This window comes from Dama dama, chromosome 20 (genome assembly GCF_033118175.1).
Source record: "Dama dama isolate Ldn47 chromosome 20, ASM3311817v1, whole genome shotgun sequence".
Lineage (NCBI taxonomy): Eukaryota > Metazoa > Chordata > Mammalia > Artiodactyla > Cervidae > Dama > Dama dama.
Window position 1 is genome coordinate 34658942 of NC_083700.1, and position 16584 is coordinate 34675525.

At 53.0% G+C, this 16584-nt stretch overlaps 2 protein-coding genes across 5 annotated transcripts; one reads left to right on the forward strand and one right to left on the reverse strand.

Annotated features, from left to right (window-relative positions):
* The first annotated feature begins 1341 nt into the window (after positions 1 to 1341).
* Positions 1342 to 7904, forward strand: AMIGO1 (adhesion molecule with Ig like domain 1). Of its 4 annotated transcripts, none has more exons than XM_061121223.1 (2): positions 1342 to 1667; positions 2066 to 7904. In XM_061121223.1, exon 2 carries the CDS (start codon positions 2159 to 2161, stop codon positions 3638 to 3640), a length of 1482 nt encoding a protein of 493 aa, XP_060977206.1. In that variant the 5' UTR covers positions 1342 to 1667; positions 2066 to 2158; the 3' UTR covers positions 3641 to 7904. The 4 variants fall into 4 exon arrangements, with proteins under 4 accessions (XP_060977206.1, XP_060977205.1, XP_060977208.1 ...); XM_061121222.1 differs by having other exon boundaries at positions 2094 to 7904; XM_061121225.1 differs by having other exon boundaries at positions 1342 to 1612.
* On the reverse strand, positions 7896 to 16119 carry LOC133040947 (probable transmembrane reductase CYB561D1). Its single transcript, XM_061121226.1, has 3 exons — positions 15819 to 16119; positions 15242 to 15279; positions 7896 to 14667 (listed from the first exon to the last, which is right to left on the reverse strand). Exons 1-3 carry the CDS (start codon positions 15964 to 15966, stop codon positions 14164 to 14166), a joined length of 690 nt encoding a protein of 229 aa, XP_060977209.1. The 5' UTR covers positions 15967 to 16119; the 3' UTR covers positions 7896 to 14163.
* Between the last annotated feature and the right edge of the window lie 465 nt (positions 16120 to 16584).

Below are 16584 nucleotides of genomic sequence, written 5' to 3' on the forward strand. Positions count from 1 at the left end.
AGACCCTGATACTGGGAAAGATTGAAAGCAAAAGGAGAAGGGAGCAGCAGAGGATTAGATGGTTAGCATCACCAACTCAATGGACATGAATTTGAGCAAACTCTGGGAGATAGTGGAGGACAGAGGAGCCTTGTGTGCTGCAGTCCATGGGATCACAAAGAGTTGGCCACAACTTAGCAAATTAACAATAACAACATAACCCCTTGAAGAGATAATACATTCCCTTACATTTATGGTAAAATATGTGACAGATATAAATTCTTTCCTTTTAAAACTCTTAGCAGGCTAATGTAGTGAGACATTAATTTCAGTCTTGCTCTTGCTGTTGTAAGAAACTAGAAAGAAAAGAAAGGTAAATCCTCCCTTAGGTTCTAGCATCTGAAGAACAGCTAAAGTTTTAATTATAAGATCTAGACTCTGCTAATATGCCCTTCTTCCCATGCCCAACCCTAAAACCCACACTGGTTAACAGCTTCTTGGTGTTTCAGGGATTACCCTAAAGATGACAAGCCTCCCACCCCCTTCACTTTGAGGATTAGATAACAGAGAAACTATGCTGGAATTGCCCCATGAAGGACAGAAAGAAATTACACTGGTTCAGGAAGACGGCACGTGGCCAGGCCTAAGGGAGGAATGAGTTCCCCCAGGCTGGGAAAGATTTTTGAGCTTCCAGAAATGGAAACTTGTCCCTGGCTTGTACGAAATCGGGTTGTGTGTGCGTGCGTGTGTGTGTGACAGCGAGAGATTGCTTCACAGGGTGTACCCCTACTCCTGCCCGTCCAGCTGGTAAGTTATAGAGCTCTACCCTTTCAGTGGTACCCCATGGGTCGTGGCATCAAGTCTGAAGAAAAAGGCCCTTCTCCAAATCTTTCCCCAAAATGCTGGAACTTCACAACCCTAGCAAGAGAGGAGGGAGGACCTCAGAACGTGACTAATGAATTTCCCGCCAACATTGACAGCTGGGAGCTGAGCCAGATTTTTCTAATTTGTAAAATTAGAAGACATGTGACGCGTCTTGGCCTGGAGTCAACTGCAGCGGAGTCACTTCAGTTAGACCTACTTTTCCTGAGAGCGGTTTTGGTAAGTGGAAGGGTGCGGGGTGGGGGGATGAAGGGAATGGGCAAAGGTGGAAGAAGTAATAGGAATACTAAGGGGCCAGACAGCTTTCTTCTCCAGGTCGGGACCTGTTCTAAGACGGAATGAGCAGCGCGCGGCCGCCCATCCAGCTCCGACACAAACACACGCACGTGCGCCCCGCCCCCGCCGCGCGCACGCGCCCCGAGGCTCGGCGGCGGCGACGGGCGCGCGCGCGCGCGGTGCTCGCTGCCCCCACGCCGCTCCCTGCGTTCTGATCGCTGCGTCTCCAGCTCCCCGCACCTCTGCGCGCCTGCCCCGCGGATCAGGAGACGGCGGCCGTGATCTGGGGGCTCCGACGGCTCGGCGCTGGGGGAGCGGAGCGGAGCCCGGCACGTCCCTGGGAGGCGATGTGACCAGGAGCGGGCCCCTGCGTAAGGCGGGCGTCGCGGCAGGCCAGCCGGTGAGGCGCTGCTGGGGGAGGCCGCGACGGAGCTCCCGGACCCGCCATGGGCTGAGACACTTCCTCGCCGAGCAGGTGCAGTGATCAGAGGTCCCGGGGGAAGCCCGCCTCAACAAGCCCCTTCAGCCAGGTTAGAACTCGCCCTATCCAGCCTGTGCGGGGTCGACCTTCCTTCAGCTCCTCCCCAAAGGCTCTGCTGACCCCGCCTCCAGACCTGGGCCCTGCAACCCCTATGACCCCAACAGCCCCTGACATCCGAGGAGATCCCGGCCCTCCACTCCTGTTACCCAAGCCTGGTAGGCCCTTGTGCTCACCTCCTCCTCGGTCCCGGTATTTTGAGCCCACCGCCCGCACGGTACCTGGGAACAACTCAGCATCGCTTCCTTTCTCTTCTAGCCCTACGGGGGGGGGGGGGGGGGGGGGGGGGTGCGGGTTGGATGGGCAGAGGAGAGCGGAAGGAGGGAGACTGGGTCTTTCCCCCCAGAGACCCTGGTGACCACAAACCTATACTCTCTCTTAACCCTGTAGTGAAAGTGACCCTTCCTTACCCCACCAGAACATGCCCGGGTGACTTCCTCCCAGATCGTCCTTGTGGCCTTCCTCGCCCTCCGCAGTGACACTATGCAACCCCCACGAGACCTGCGAGGCCTCTGGCTCCTGCTGCTGTCCCTGTTCCTGCTCCTCTTTGAGGTGGCCAGAGCTGGCCGGCCGGTGGTGAGCTGTCCTGCCGCCTGCCTGTGCGCCAGCAACATCCTCAGCTGCTCCAAGCAGCAGCTGCCCAACGTGCCCCACTCCCTGCCCAGCTACACCGCCCTCCTGGACCTCAGCCACAACAACCTGAGCCGTCTGCGGGCCGAGTGGACCCCCACGCGCCTGACCCACCTGCACTCCCTGCTGCTGAGCCACAACCACCTGAATTTCATCTCCTCTGAGGCCTTTTCCCCGGTTCCCAACCTGCGCTACCTGGACCTCTCCTCCAACCAGCTGCGGACGCTGGATGAGTTCCTGTTCAGCGAACTGCAGGTCCTTGAGGTGCTGCTGCTCTACAATAACCACATCATGGCAGTGGACCGCTGCGCCTTTGACGACATGACCCAGCTGCAGAAACTCTACTTGAGTCAGAACCAGATCTCCCGCTTCCCTCTGGAACTGGTCAAGGAAGGAGCCAAGCTCCCCAAACTAACGCTCCTGGACCTTTCCTCCAACAAGCTGAAGAACTTACCATTGCCTGACCTGCAGAAGCTGCCCGCCTGGATCAAGAATGGGCTATACCTACACAACAACCCCCTGCACTGCGACTGCGAGCTCTACCAGCTCTTTTCCCACTGGCAGTACCGGCAGCTGAGTTCCGTGATGGACTTTCAGGAGGACCTGTACTGCATGAGCTCCAAGAAACTGCACAATGTCTTCAACCTGAGTTTCCTCAATTGCAGCGAGTACAAGGAGCGTGCCTGGGAGGCCCACCTGGGTGACTCCTTGACCATCAAGTGTGACACCAAGCAGCAGGGGATGACCAAGGTGTGGGTGACACCCAGCAATGAACGGGTGCTGGATGAGGTGGCCAACAGCACGGTGACCGTGTCCAAGGATGGCAGTCTTCATTTCCATCGGGTGCAGATCGAGCATGGGGGTGTGTATACCTGCTATGCCATGGGGGAGGCTTTCAATGAGACCCTGTCTGTGGAGTTGAAAGTGTACAATTTCACCTTGCACGGACACCATGACACCCTCAACACAGCCTATACCACCCTTGTGGGCTGTATCCTCAGTGTAGTCCTGGTCCTCATATACCTGTACCTCACCCCGTGCCGCTGCTGGTGCCGGGGTGTTGAGAAACCTTCCAGCCATCAGGCAGACAGCCTCAGTTCTTCCATGCTTAGTACCACACCCAACCACGACCCTATGGCTGGCGGGGACAAGGATGATGGTTTTGACCGGCGGGTGGCCTTCCTGGAACCTGCTGGACCTGCGCAGGGTCAAAACGGCAAGCTCAAGCCGGGCAACACCCTGCCAGTGCCTGAGGCGACAGGCAAGGGCCAGCGGAGGATGTCGGATCCAGAATCGGTCAGCTCGGTCTTCTCTGATACGCCCATTGTGGTGTGAGCAGAATGGGTTGGTGGGGAGATTCTGCCCCAGGAGAGGTAATGCGCCCTTGAAGGATGTGAGGGGATGGAAGAGAGGGCTAGCTGCCCAAGGGAGTGGGTTCCCCTCGAACTCAAGGGAATTGGCCACGGGTACAACAGCAGGCAAGACCCCAAGCAGGGTGTGGCTGCCATGATTTTCAAATGTGGATATACTAATCCTCAGGCAAATATGACACCCCTTCCCAGAGCCCTGACAGTTCTCAAGGTGGTGGAAGAAGAGGGTGTCTGCTGGTGGGAATGAGGTAAGGGGTGAAAGAGCAGATCCCCTAAACTTTTTGAGGTCATCCCTAGCTCCTTCAGAGAAAATCATTCGGGAAAAAGAGTCACTTTTTTCCTTTCTCTGCCCACCCACACCTGTGCTGTTGTGTGTACTGGGGGGAGCTTCCACAGGAGCCACATTGGGGAAGAGCTAGATTGTCTTCCTTGGTCAGGAAGTCACGCGTCACAGCTGGGGAAATGGGAAAACTTTGGGAAAAGAAGTCAGGAAAAGGCTGGGACCTCAATAACATTCCCCAAAGCTGTTGTAAGACTTCCCAGGAACACCTTCCTCTTTCCAGAGGAGCCCTGGGTGCATGGGTCTTTTGCAGGAGCTTGGCCTGTTGCCTGTCAGATATGGCAACAGTATGAGACGCGGTATCTGTGTCTTGTCCTGGGACCAGTGGTGCAGAGGGGTACAGCATGAACCAAGGGGTCCTTGTGACAGTATAGATGCCAGCACAGAACCTGTAGATGGGGGATAAACTCCAGATTGGAACCGGTTGGTGAAACTTGGTTAGCATCTGATTCCCAGCACCCATGTAGTGGATCAAGGTGTGGGGTGCTGGAAGCAGAGTGTCTATGGATGCCTGCCACAGAGGTGGGATGAGGGCCTCTTTGCACGAGGAGGTGGAGGGTAAACCAGCCACTGTTACGTAGCATCCAGCATCTAGCCGGATCTACCTGATTTTCTGTGTATGCCCTCTCTTCATTCATTCTCCTGATAGGCTCAGGTAGAATTCTGAGTGTTCCCTAATATGCTGCTCTGCAAAAGAAGAGTCCAAGAAATCTGGCCCCAGCTGGGTTAGCTTGGGCTCAGGGATGGAGGGGAACAGGCAGACATCTCCTTTGTGCTGACAAAGCCACCTTGCTCCTCTCTTAGAGATCTCACCCCTGCTGCAGAGCTGGAGCATGGGATTCATCATCTGCGGAGCTGGAATCAAGTGGTCCCTGCCACAGAGGAGTGGTGGTTTGGAGGGTGGCTTAGAGTTCTGCCCTCTCCGCAAGGTTCCAGGCAGTCTTGTAACAGAGACAGTCAGTGGCACTAAACTTTCAGAAGGAGACCCTCTCAGCCAGAGGTGTGCACAGTTGTCAGGCCAGAGGAACTCAAGAACAGGCCCAACATTCCATTCCATCAAAGTGGCAGAATACTTTGGGCATAGAGGTGGCCACTTCCTTTGACTCTACTGCAGGCCCCGGGGGTTGGTGGCTCTGAGCTTTGGCAAGGGGACATGAAGGGCAAAGGTGAAAATGTTCTCTGACGTTGGTCTTTTCAGTCTGTCCCCTCTCTCTCACCAAGTCCCCGTCCTTGGAAGTTCTCCAGCTCTTCCAGTTTTCCGATCTGCTGTTTAGGTTCCAAGAAGTGTCATTTACCTGTGGGTGAAGGCTGCTTGCTAGGAGGTCCTAACTCCCCTGCCTGTTAAGATCCGAGGTGGGGACTGGAACTCAACATCTTCCCCTTGTCTGTTCCTGGGATGTCAAGACCGCTGTCCATCCTTTATTAGTAACCTAGCTTTGTCAAGAGAGGTGCAGCGTTTCCCTCAAGTACTTGCATGCTCATAGGGATGCATGCTTATAGGTCTGCATGCACCCCAGCACCTTGACTTCCATCAGGACGATTCTTCAGTCCCCACTAATGTCCACTTCTAGAGTGGTTTCTACTTATGTGCACAACTTCATGCACACAATTTTCTTGCCCTGTAGGAGAGACTGTGACCATGCCAGGCTCTGCAGATACAAACTTTTGTACTTTTGATTTCTGAACTGCCTAAATCTTCACCCACATCTCTGTGGCAGTCCATAAAGCCCAGAGTTAGGAAAGCTTCAGGTTGAAGACCTTGAGAGAAGGGTTGATGAGGAGCAAGCTGGCTCTTCAGACTCCTCAGAAACCTTCCTTAGAGTAATGGTATGTCAGAAATAAATGGAAAACTAGGTCAGTGACAGATCCAGAACACTGGCAGGGGACCAAGCAGCTGTAAGTTGTTCTTCCTATGTTAACTGCCCTAGTAAGCTAGGGGCAGGAGGGAAAACTTGTGTGGTCATATTCCAGAGACTTCTAAAGATTCTGACACTGAAGCTATAGGAACCAGGACCCCCTCCTCAGACTTATCAGAGAAAATCTCACCTCCTGGCAGCAGCTTCCCCTCTAGGCATCATTGAGGGCTCTGAAAATCTTTCAAGTGGATGTCAGATGAAGTAGTTCCTCTGGACATCCTGAGTTCCCAAGGACTAGGAAGGCCATTTTCTTCCTAAGTCCTACCCAGTTTAGGGCATGAGGCTCTTAGTCTTCCCCACCAAGAGACTGAACTGATTGGCCTCTTCCCATGGTTTCAGTGACTAGAACCCAAAGGTTGCTTTCTACTTGAGGGATTAGGGACTCAGCAGATGTAAGCTCACTGGAACCCTGTGTAGGAAACTGCCAGGTCTGGTTATAAGAAAAGGTCAAGCGATCACCCCCACCCCCATCAGTCAACCAGAGATGTCTCCCAGGAAGCAGGTGTCCCTGGAGACAGAGTATGTCAGGGCTGTGCAATCTGTCTGTGTGATTGTTTTTGATCTTTCTTTCTTTCCCTGTATTTATGAGGCTCCTAGGAAGGAGCCAGGAGTGGGGAGACCCCAGCTGGGGAGAGTGAAGGTGACTGATTCCAGTTTTCCGTGTGTCCTTACCTCTGTACTCCCTTGTAGCCCTGCTGGCGAAGTGAGCAGGCCTCCCCATGTCCAAGATCCCAGTCCTTCCACTTGTGTGCTCCCAGGCTGGCAAACCTTGGAGCCTCTGGGCTCTGAAGACTAGACAATGATCATTAAAACCTGGCTTGAGTCTCTTTTCTGGCGTAGTCTGTGACTGGTTTATCTTTTCAGCCTGTGGGGAGGGTTCACAGTACCTCGGAAGGGTGCAACCTGTCTAGGGGGAGAATAGTTAAATGCTGTTATGAGGGCATGGGTAGAGTCCACATCGAGGCATGAAGATAGACCAGGGGTCAGCCAGCCTTTTCTGTGAGAAGCCAGACGTGAAACGTGTTAGACTTTGCAGCCCGTGTAGTCTCTGTTACAGCTCCTCAGTGGTGCCGTTGTGGCAGAAAGGTATAGAAAGTGCACAAACAGTGGCTCTGTTCCAGTCAACTTTATTTATGGACTTTGAAATGTGATTTTCATATCATTGTAACATGTATTTGAGGGTTTTTTCCAACCATATATAAATGCAAAAACTCTTACAGGTTCACAGACCACAAAAAAAAACAGGCAGCAAGTTGGTTTTGGCCAGCAGACAAATTTGCCAACCCGATGTTCTCAAAAGAAATGTCATTGACACTTTAGCAGGAGAGAGTCTAGAAATTCCATGACTTGGGGCTAGAGACTGTAGCTAATGAAGGCTTTCTGGATCCCTGGGGAGGAGGGTTGTCTCCCTGAAGAGCCCTCTTGAAAGTCTGGATCAAGCCTACAAACTGTACTGTGGAAAATGTTTGAATTGGGTTAAAAGAAATGATGGTGAGCAGCTTGGGTCCACAGTATTTTGATTATTACCAATATGTGTTCGTGTTGTGAGTGGTAACCATCTTAGTTTGGCTTAAAGTATATTAGTCTAATGGGCAGATGAATATTCATCGACACTGTAATGTGTCCTAGCATTGAACAGAGAAATGCAGTCCCCGCTTTTTTGTTACAGGAGACAGCCTAGCGTAAATTGGCCCAGATTCTACTGATCTCTGAATAGGCAGTTTCTTTGGCTATTCTCTTGGTACTTCTGGAAGGGTATTGTCATGGTAGATTCCCAAAAGGGAGGGGAAGTGGTATAACAAAAAAAGAAATGAAAAGAATCAAAATTGGGGGAATTCCCTGGTGGTCCAGTGGTTAGGACTTGGCATTTTCACTGCCCAGGGCCTGCCTGGGTTCAATCCCTGGGTGGGAAACTAACATCCCTCAAGCCATGCAGTGCGGCTGAAAAAAATAAAGAATCAGAATTTGAATAATTACCTCCTTTATTACACTGATAAAATCTTGACTGACGGGCGGTCCTCTTCTGTCTGGAAAGTTGTCTTTTTCTTTTCATGAGGGAACAACTAAAGAGTGAGGGATGGAGACACCTCACAGCTAGTCACATCAGACATATCAACCTTGGCAGTCAATGAAATGACAGATGTTGATGCCAGGGCACCCCGAGAATCTACATATATTTGGTATTTTTTAATCTTTTCAAAGCAGTTTTTGCTATGGCTGAGTTTAGCCCAGAGGACGAGCTGGTAAAGAGAACAGGTCTGGGGAAGAAGCCTACTGAAAATCCTCCCCTCTGTTTTGGCCTGTGTCAAGCCCTGTCTCTGCGCCTAGGAAGTTTTGATACTCCTTTCTCCGTCATCCCAAGGCTACATCTCTTCAACCCTCACCATCCCCCCGCCAGTCCCCCAAGAAGTTCCATAAATTCTGGCCAAGATGTGCCATTTGGTCTGCCGTGTCTTGCGGCTCGTTCCCTAGCTCCTCTTAGGTGGCACTGCGGGAGAACAGAAAAGGTTAATACGATGGTTATCTTTTAGAACAGAAAATGGGAGTTCAGTGGATTGGCCAGCCTGGTCTCTCTTCCATCTGATCTCTCCACTCCTTCCCTTTCTGCACTTGTAACTCTTGGACCCCCTTATGTTGTCTCTGAAGCAACCACTGGAGAAGCTTCATTTGCCTCACCCACACTGCAGAAAAGACTCAGGCCCATTCAGGGGTATGGTCAGCTTGTTTGATCTGGCTACAGGGAGCCTACGCAGGATGCTTCCTCTCCCCGGGGTTGAGAGAGGAAAGCTAAAGCAGCTGCCACATCAGGCCCCATCATCAGGCATATAGCCTGTTGTGTGGAAAACATCAAGTGGTAAAGATACTTAGACTTGCCCTGAGGCCTTCCAGTTGACATCAGCCTGGTTATAGTCCCAGAATCACAGCGGGTGTGGAGAGAACCAACCTTTAGGACATAGGACCCTGCAAGAACTTCTAGGTGCCCTACAGCACTAGCATACATAAAGAAAGAGTCTTTGACCCCAGAGTTGGAGGCTTGTATGCATATGTGTTTGCAAATACACACAGGTTAGGGAGCACTGCAGCTGGATAGAACTTCATGCCGCTTTCCCTTCACTTCCCACTGCTCCTTCCCTTGGCCGTAGCTTGCTTTAGGTGTAGACCTTAGCAGAAAGGTCTAGCCCAGTCCTGGGAATCCTTAGAAAGCACTGGGAGATAAGGGGGAATCTGCCTGAAAGATAAGGGTGCTGGGGGGCCTCATGAATACTCAGTGAGACAGAGTTGAATCCTCTGATACCAGAGGATAGAATCACCTGAAGTAGCTACTTAAAATGCTTTCAAAAGAGGTTTTACAAAATCTAGGAAATTCTGATAGAAGCAGGTAGAATTAAAACTGGGACTTATTCCCTGCACACTGGTGAGTTAGTCAAGGCTTCTGGGTGAGTGGGTGGGTAGGGAGAAGGTTGTCTTATTGGAGGGAATCTGCCTGCTTTAAGCTGAGGTGGAGACCATCGACGTTAAATCACCCTCCGGAGCAGTTCTGGGGCCCTGTCCTGCCTTTCAGCTGTGTCTTCCCTGTGTCTACACTGGTGACAGTTGAGGCCATGACCACAATGCCTGATCAGTGTTTCATTCCTGGATCCCAGGATGGAGGTGGGGGTGGGAGTGGGGCGGAACACCCAAAATTAAAAAATACTGAAGCCTCTGTGCTACTATGGTGCCTGCCTCTCTGTGTCCACTCGAGGAAGACTGCTGACTGTTCTCAGACCAATGGAATGGAAAGTATCCTCAAGTTAAAACTGCTTTCATGGTGCATGGGCATGTGTGTATGTTAATTTCAGTGATGTCCTTTGAGGAGGAAAGGACGGTGATCCTCCTCCGAGAGTCTGAAACAAGGAAGGAGAAACAAAGCTGTGAACAAGCTGGGGGCTGTGCCTCACAGCTTCCCACCTCCACCCTGGGTGAGGGCCTGAGGCAGCCTCTGGGGACGGGGGCAGCCAGAGAGTTGGTGTGGCAGTGTGGGTCCACTGCTGCTCCTCCCTTCCTGGCCTGTCTGCTCCACCTTTCCCTCCGAAGAGCAGGACTAGCCAGGAGAAACTTAGATAGACTTGCAACCAGGAGCTCCAGGCTGGACCTGGGGCGTAACTGGACTGACTCCAGATCTGCAATCAGCCCCATGACTTGAACACATCAGCTGGCGGCAACTTAGGACAAGCTTCACTAGAGTCATAGCCTCCATAGCACTCCTGACGTTGCATCTAGGAGGAAATGTCTGTGTTCTCTGACAGTGGCCAGCAACACAACCTCTCTGAGACTTGGATCCCCTAACCATCATTATCCATAACTATTTATTGCCTCCCTAAAAGAAGCATAAAACCCAGAGCCAGGAATGAGTACGAGATAAGGACAGGAACATAATAAGCCACTTGTTTGCATGTGTTTACTACTTTGAACATCCCAATGCCTGTTAACATGCATTCTGTCATCTAGCGCTCACAACATCCCTGTGAGATAGGTCATGCAGTAAGTGATTTGCCTGTGGCCACACCAGTGTCAGGGGCTGGGTAAACCCAGACTCCAAGTTTCCTAGCTCCCGGATCGATGTGCTTTTCATTTCATGATACATAGGCTCTTTATGCCAACCAGATGCAGGGGCAGCGGGAGCACTAAACCAGGAGCCTCCCTGCTCCCTAAGCCTGCAGAGAGTCATCAGAAATGCTGGGGGAGTCAGGGGTATCCCCTGGAGGCCAAGACACATCAACAGAAGGCCAGGCAGGAGTACTAGAGATTCAAGGTCAACAACCACCAATGCCACTACCGGTGTCAGCGAAGCATACACTGTGTCCTTTTGTCAAGTGAAAAGACCTGATTGGTTTACTCAGAGGATGCTCAGGGATGCTTCCAAGAGGAAAGAAGGCTCAAAGCATGGCTGGGAGGTAAGACTCCTGACCCCTCCTCATTCTGCTGCCCAGGAAGAGGGGGAAGGTGAGGGCTGGCTGACTCAGTCTGCAAGTGCTTGGAGATCTGGAGCTGAAAGGCCCCAGCCCTGTTCAGCTAATGATTATTATTAACTCTGAGCAGACCTTGGCATAGCAGCCAGCTGGCTCTGGGAGAATGCCTGGATCTCCGACAGTGAGGTTTTAAAAACAAGACCCATGGCAGCCATGCCTGGTGTGATGGGGGAGGGGGGGAGGGGTGGGGGTGTCCTGTGAGAGGGTGGGGCTAGGAGGCGGCACAGCCTGGCAAGAGATACCTTTAATGCAGCTGAAAAGCCCAGGTGAGGCTGGGAGACTTCCCCACACAGAGCTCCTGCCATTCAACACCACCCCCAGTGGGGGGTGGGGGGTGAGGGAGTGGAGCATGGAGGGGAAAGGGTGGGCAAGGGAAAGATGGGGGCTTGGGTGTGGCATCTGAATCCAGAATGGTAATCCTATTACCATCTGGATTTGGATACAAAAACCATCTATATTTCTAATGTCCTCAAGGTTGAGTTTGAATGTAATCATATTTGGAATCAGGACTTAGTGAGCCTGATATGCAAATTTGTGCAAATGACACGGAAATTTTAAAAAGTCTCGAGCACCCTGGCTTTTATTTTTAAAGGCAAAAGAGGCTGGCTACGAGCAGCTTTGCTCAGTCAGACAAGGGCAAAAGGGCAGCAATTTGTTTCTCCTTCAAGGCCTCTGCCTCATTTCTGAGGAGCCCAGATAATACCCCAGATGGAGAGACACTGGATGGTGGTGGGGGGGGACAGAGGGTGCAGGGGGAGGAAACACAAGCAGGAGGCATATGCAGCCACCAGCCACCGAGATCCCAGCTGGAGGAAGAGTGCCTTGGCACTGAGGTCTGATGGCTGTCCAGCTGCTGCCCTAAGATGGGAGGGCAGGTGGTGATGGAAGGAGCAAGGAGGGGAGGGAAGGGAAGTCCCTCCACAATCCGGCCAGCTGGGAAGAAGGGCTCCTCCTGGTGACCTCCTCCCAATGCTGCAGTCAGACTGGCTAAGCAAGCAGAGACCACCTGTGCCCCCTTCTCTACCCTGTGCCCCTGCCCACCCCCACCCGGGGCCTACCGGTCAGAGAAGTGACAGCTGGGACCCCTTCCTCCTGCAGAATATAAATGACTTCCCCCTTCCTCCCAGGGCTGGGAATAGACATCAGCTGGCACTGCCCACGCAAACTGCCGGCTGTCAGCCCGCCTGCCCGCCCACCATCCCCCGCACCACCTGGGAAGAGGCAACACCTCAGGCAAGCTCAGGCTCTCTGGTGTTGCCTGCTTGGCTCCCCAAGCAAGCTCACCCGGCCTTCCTACCCTGCTGGAGACAGAGTGAGACTCCCAGCACTGACTGTATGGGCCAGCAGAGAGGGACTCCCTGGCCAGAATGACCCGAGGTGACCATCTCCTCCATGCAGCCCCAGTAGCCATCTCTCCCAAGATCAGACCACAATGGAGAGCTGGAAAGCGGAAAAAGGGCAATGAAAGAGACAGGAATAATCAGCAGGGGCCCCCTTGAGATGCCCAGGATCTGGGGTGCTCCTAGGAGATGCCATCTGACCCAGCACAGTCTGCTCTGAGGATCCTTCTGCCCCTGCCATACTCATGCCTGTCCTGTCAAATCATACCGAGCTCCCTGCTGCTGAGTCACCCAGGGAGGAGGTCTGGAATCTTCTAAAGGCCTGGGATAGACAAACTATTGCTATCTAGGAACACCTCCCCCTGCCCCTGGGACCTCAAATTCTAGGCCCTACTCCACAGGTCTCCCAGAGTTCCCACTGAGCTCTCTCTATCTGCCTCAACACTGCTTTCCAGGCTTGGCCATTCTCAGTTTTCACCATGATCTATGGAGGTCCCAATCCAATGGACAGAGGAGCCTGGCAGCATACAGTCCATGGGGTCGCAAGAGTCAGACACGACTTAGCCACTAAACCATCGCCAACCACCACAATGGAGGTCCCAACTCCCTGAATGAGCCAGACCATTGTTAACCAATGTAACATCCAACTCTCACCAACGAGGGATGAGGGCAGTCTGCAGGACTACTTTCAGTCTGGAATGAGGAGGGGTCTCTGCAGGGAAGAGAGCCCAGCCCTCATTTGCCAGCTGGCACCAAATTCAGCCCCCTCCTGGGCCAAAGAGCTGGCAAGAGAAGGGAAGCTTAGCTGATGAGGGGAGAAGAACCAGGGAGACTGTTTTCTCTAGATCAGAAGCACCCTGCCCCATTTCCTTGGCTTTTTCTTTGTTCTAAAAGCTTTGGAATAGCTCCAGGAAGCTATGTGCTAAGGCAAGGACCCAAGCCCTAAGAAGGGCAAAACACGAGATGCTCAGGACTGCTCTGCCACTGAGAATGGACGTCCTGCAGCCCCAAGCCCAGATCCCAAGATTAGCTGAAGGAAGGTCTTAGCTGGGCTAAGACACCCAGCCAGGAGCCAAAGCCTGGTTAAGCCAATGCCTTTCTGCTCCTCCAAAAGTTTAAGGTGCCTTTAGGGCCCTTACTGTCTTGGTATTCTGGAGACCTTCACCTGGGCCCTTCTCTCCACAGCCCCTGATGCTTTGTCAGGGGCCAAATCAGCACAGGTTCTTGGAAAGCCAGGAGACCATATTGGTCCCTCTAGAGCGGTAAGGACACAATGAATGTGAGAATTACACCCTGAGTCTGATGAGTGGTCCAGCCATGGTTCAGGGCCGGGAAGATGCTCTGTGACATCAACTTGACAGACACTGAATGCTAGGAGAGATTGTTTAGAAACAATCGCCCATTACACAGATGAGGAAACTGAGTCCCTGAGACACTGGACTCACATAAGGTTGCACAACAGAGCCTGTAAGGACCATACCCATTAAAAAAAAAAAAAGTACATTGGCTCTCTCCACTACACTGCTTTCTCAAAGTGACCCAAAGAGCTGCTGCCACTCATAAGTTACAGGAATCCAATTTTTCATTAGGCATGCAAGCAAGAAATGACTGCCAGCACCATCAGCACCACCCAACACTCTCTCCCATCAAGAGTGGAGGCTTCAGGATCAAGCTCCCCATCACCTGTCACTTGTGCCCCATCCATTTCCCCATTTTGGCCCACTGAGTCATCTGTCAGCAATCGCAGCTTGGGTTTCTGCAGCCTCCACCCCAGCTAAGACATACAAAAACCCTACCCCTCTGAAGTGGATCTCTGAAGGTCACTAAAGGAGCCAGTGAAGTCCAAGTCAAGTGTCCCATTTCAATTCAGTGTTTGGAGGCACTCACATTTCCATTTTCTTCCTTGGCAAGTAGGAGCTGGAGATCTGGTGCATTACTACCAGGGCTGGATAGAGGGGCAGCGCCAGGCACAGGTACCAGGCTGCACCTTTGATCTGAGCCTGGAACCACACAGAGTGCATGCCCAGAAGCACTGTTACTGTAGCCATCAGGTAGACCACCAGTCCACATGTCAGATGGTAGAGCTTGAGACGAGCCACCCTTGAGACCCTGGCTGCCCGGGGACACAGGAGGCAAAGTCCACACAGTGCCTGGCTGATAGTGGCCAGCAATGTCAGAGCCCCTACCCAGCTGTGCCAGGACGCCAGGTGGGGCAGCTCACTGCGGGTCCTGCTGGAGATGATGAAGCCCAGGCCCAGGGCTGCACCGAGGATGGCTAGGGTCTGCCCTGCCCAGTGGAGTCGGATCCGGGCCTTTCGGGAGCAGAAGAAGAACAGGGAGTGCTCGGGCGAGAAGAGCAGGATGGCCTCAGCCATGCAGAGGCAGAACTGTGAACACAGGAGAGGGCCAGTGAGCCTCAGGCCCGGCTCAGAGGCCTGAAAAAAGGGAGGTGCCCTCATACATCCAAACAAGGAAGACAAAGGGTGGGGGCTAAAGAACTCCCACCAGGACCACCTGCCTCACAGGTAGGCATTTGTGGGCAGAATTGGGAATCCACGCTTGAGTGGAAGTGTCATCATTCAGGCTGACATCCATGCCCCACACCCCCACCCCGCCCCACATCCTCAATAGCAAGTACTCTCATTTCTTGACCAATGGGAACAGCAAAAGTTAAGCTTTCTCCTGCACTCTGGGGGTGGGGAGCAACTGGATAAGGCCCCTTCCACTTCCTCTTTTCCGGCCCAGAGTGGAGAAAATAATGGTATCTTCCATGCCCTCCCACCCCGTTATACCACCTGATCACCTATAGCCCAGCCCTCCATGTTTCCTGACCTCATTGGTTGCAAGGAAAGACGGGGCCCTGGGTATTTCCCCCCACCTCTCTGAGCCAAAGAAAGGTTAAGCCTTCTAAAGGCTAGATGCTTCCTTAGGGGCATAGCCAAACCAATCACCCAAACTCACCGCCAAGGCCATGAATACAGGGTGCCAGGAGAAAAGACCTAAGAATCAAAGAGAACAGACTGACGGCGGGGTACCATTGGTTCTGACCCTGTGGCTGGCTGGAGCCCGAAGAATCTGGCCGGAAGGGAAAGGTCAGTGTAGTGTCTTCAACCCTAATCAGTAATCAGGACCTCCAGGCAAAGTGGTGCAGCCAAAGGGCTTTAGGCTGAGCAACCAAGAAGGCAAACATACCAGTTTGGCCTGGATTCCCCATTCAGCACTTCGCAGCTACCAGCCCAGTCCTAAAATAAACCTTGGCCTCCCTCCTTTACTCGTAGCATCCGTGAGGGGCTCTGCGGGTGACGAACTAGCAAGTTCAGTTAGTTCACTCCAGGCTTCTCCTGTCCTCCCAGTACCCAAAGCCCCACCCTTCCAGGACCCACCCCCAGGGCCACGCCCCACCACGCCCTTAGTACCCCTCCACAGTCGCCCATCCACTGAGAGTCCCCACTCCACGCCTCTTAGCGCTCCAAGCGCAGCCCCTCCGACATCTAGGCTCCACCCCCTTTCCTGGCCCCGCCCCTCCCAGCACACTCACTTGTTCCTGGCCGGGACAGCACTGTCAGGAAGATGGTGAAGCCCACAGCGACCAGATGCGCCAAGATCCCACTGCCTCTCCGCAGCCAGCGGGTCAGTCTCGGCTCCCTCGGCGGAGCGAGAACCAGACCTACCTCCAGAGACTGCATGGCGGCGCCCGGCAGCCGCACACTCCCAGCTGCCAGGGCAAGTCTTCCGGGTTTGCGATCGCGGAGGCGGCCGCGGATGCGGCAGAGGCTCCTCCCCGGGACGCCGCCGGCAGTGCGGCGGCTCGCCCACAGCGCCCTCTGCAGACTGGGGGAAAGAGCCTCGGTCCTGGAGAGCCCCGAGGGCAGGAAGCGAGTGGACAGCTCCGGGCCTGCCTTGTTTCTTCAGCCAACCTCATTCGTATCTTTATGTCTACACGGGCTTATGGGGTTTATGTCTCAAATAGCCTGTGAAAATTACTTTCATGACAACTGATTTCACCCAAGTCACAAATCTGGTATACAGAACCGAGAGTGTGAAACCAGTTTTGAGTTTTCCAAAAATACTGGATTTCCCTGGTTGTCCACTCTCTCCTGCCACCCCTCCTTCCGTCTTGTTAAGGGAGTGAGAGTCGCCTCTGCCTAAAAGCGAGGAGACCGAAAAGGAGCAGATAAAGCTAAAAACCAGTGCCCCGTGCCTGGTCAATTAGGGTTTGAGGACCAAAGGAGGGACAGGCAGCAGTCTTGTCCCCTATCTGCACAGTAGCTGTTGTCCCCAGTCAGACAAATGGAAAATCTAGG

What these genes read in the sequence shown, in the direction of transcription:
- AMIGO1 (XM_061121223.1), top strand. Translation starts at nt 2,159, where the DNA reads ATGCAACCCCCACGAGACCTGCGAGGCCTCTGGCTCCTGCTGCTGTCC.
- LOC133040947 (XM_061121226.1), bottom strand. Translation starts at nt 15,966, where the DNA reads ATGCAGTCTCTGGAGGTAGGTCTGGTTCTCGCTCCGCCGAGGGAGCCG. An exon ending in GCTGTCCCGGCCAGGAACAA is followed by an intron (nt 15,280 to 15,818) that starts GTGAGTGTGCTG and finishes TTTGATTCTTAG; the next exon opens with GTCTTTTCTCCTGGCACCCT. An exon ending in CTGTATTCATGGCCTTGGCG is followed by an intron (nt 14,668 to 15,241) that starts GTGAGTTTGGGT and finishes CTGTGTTCACAG; the next exon opens with TTCTGCCTCTGCATGGCTGA.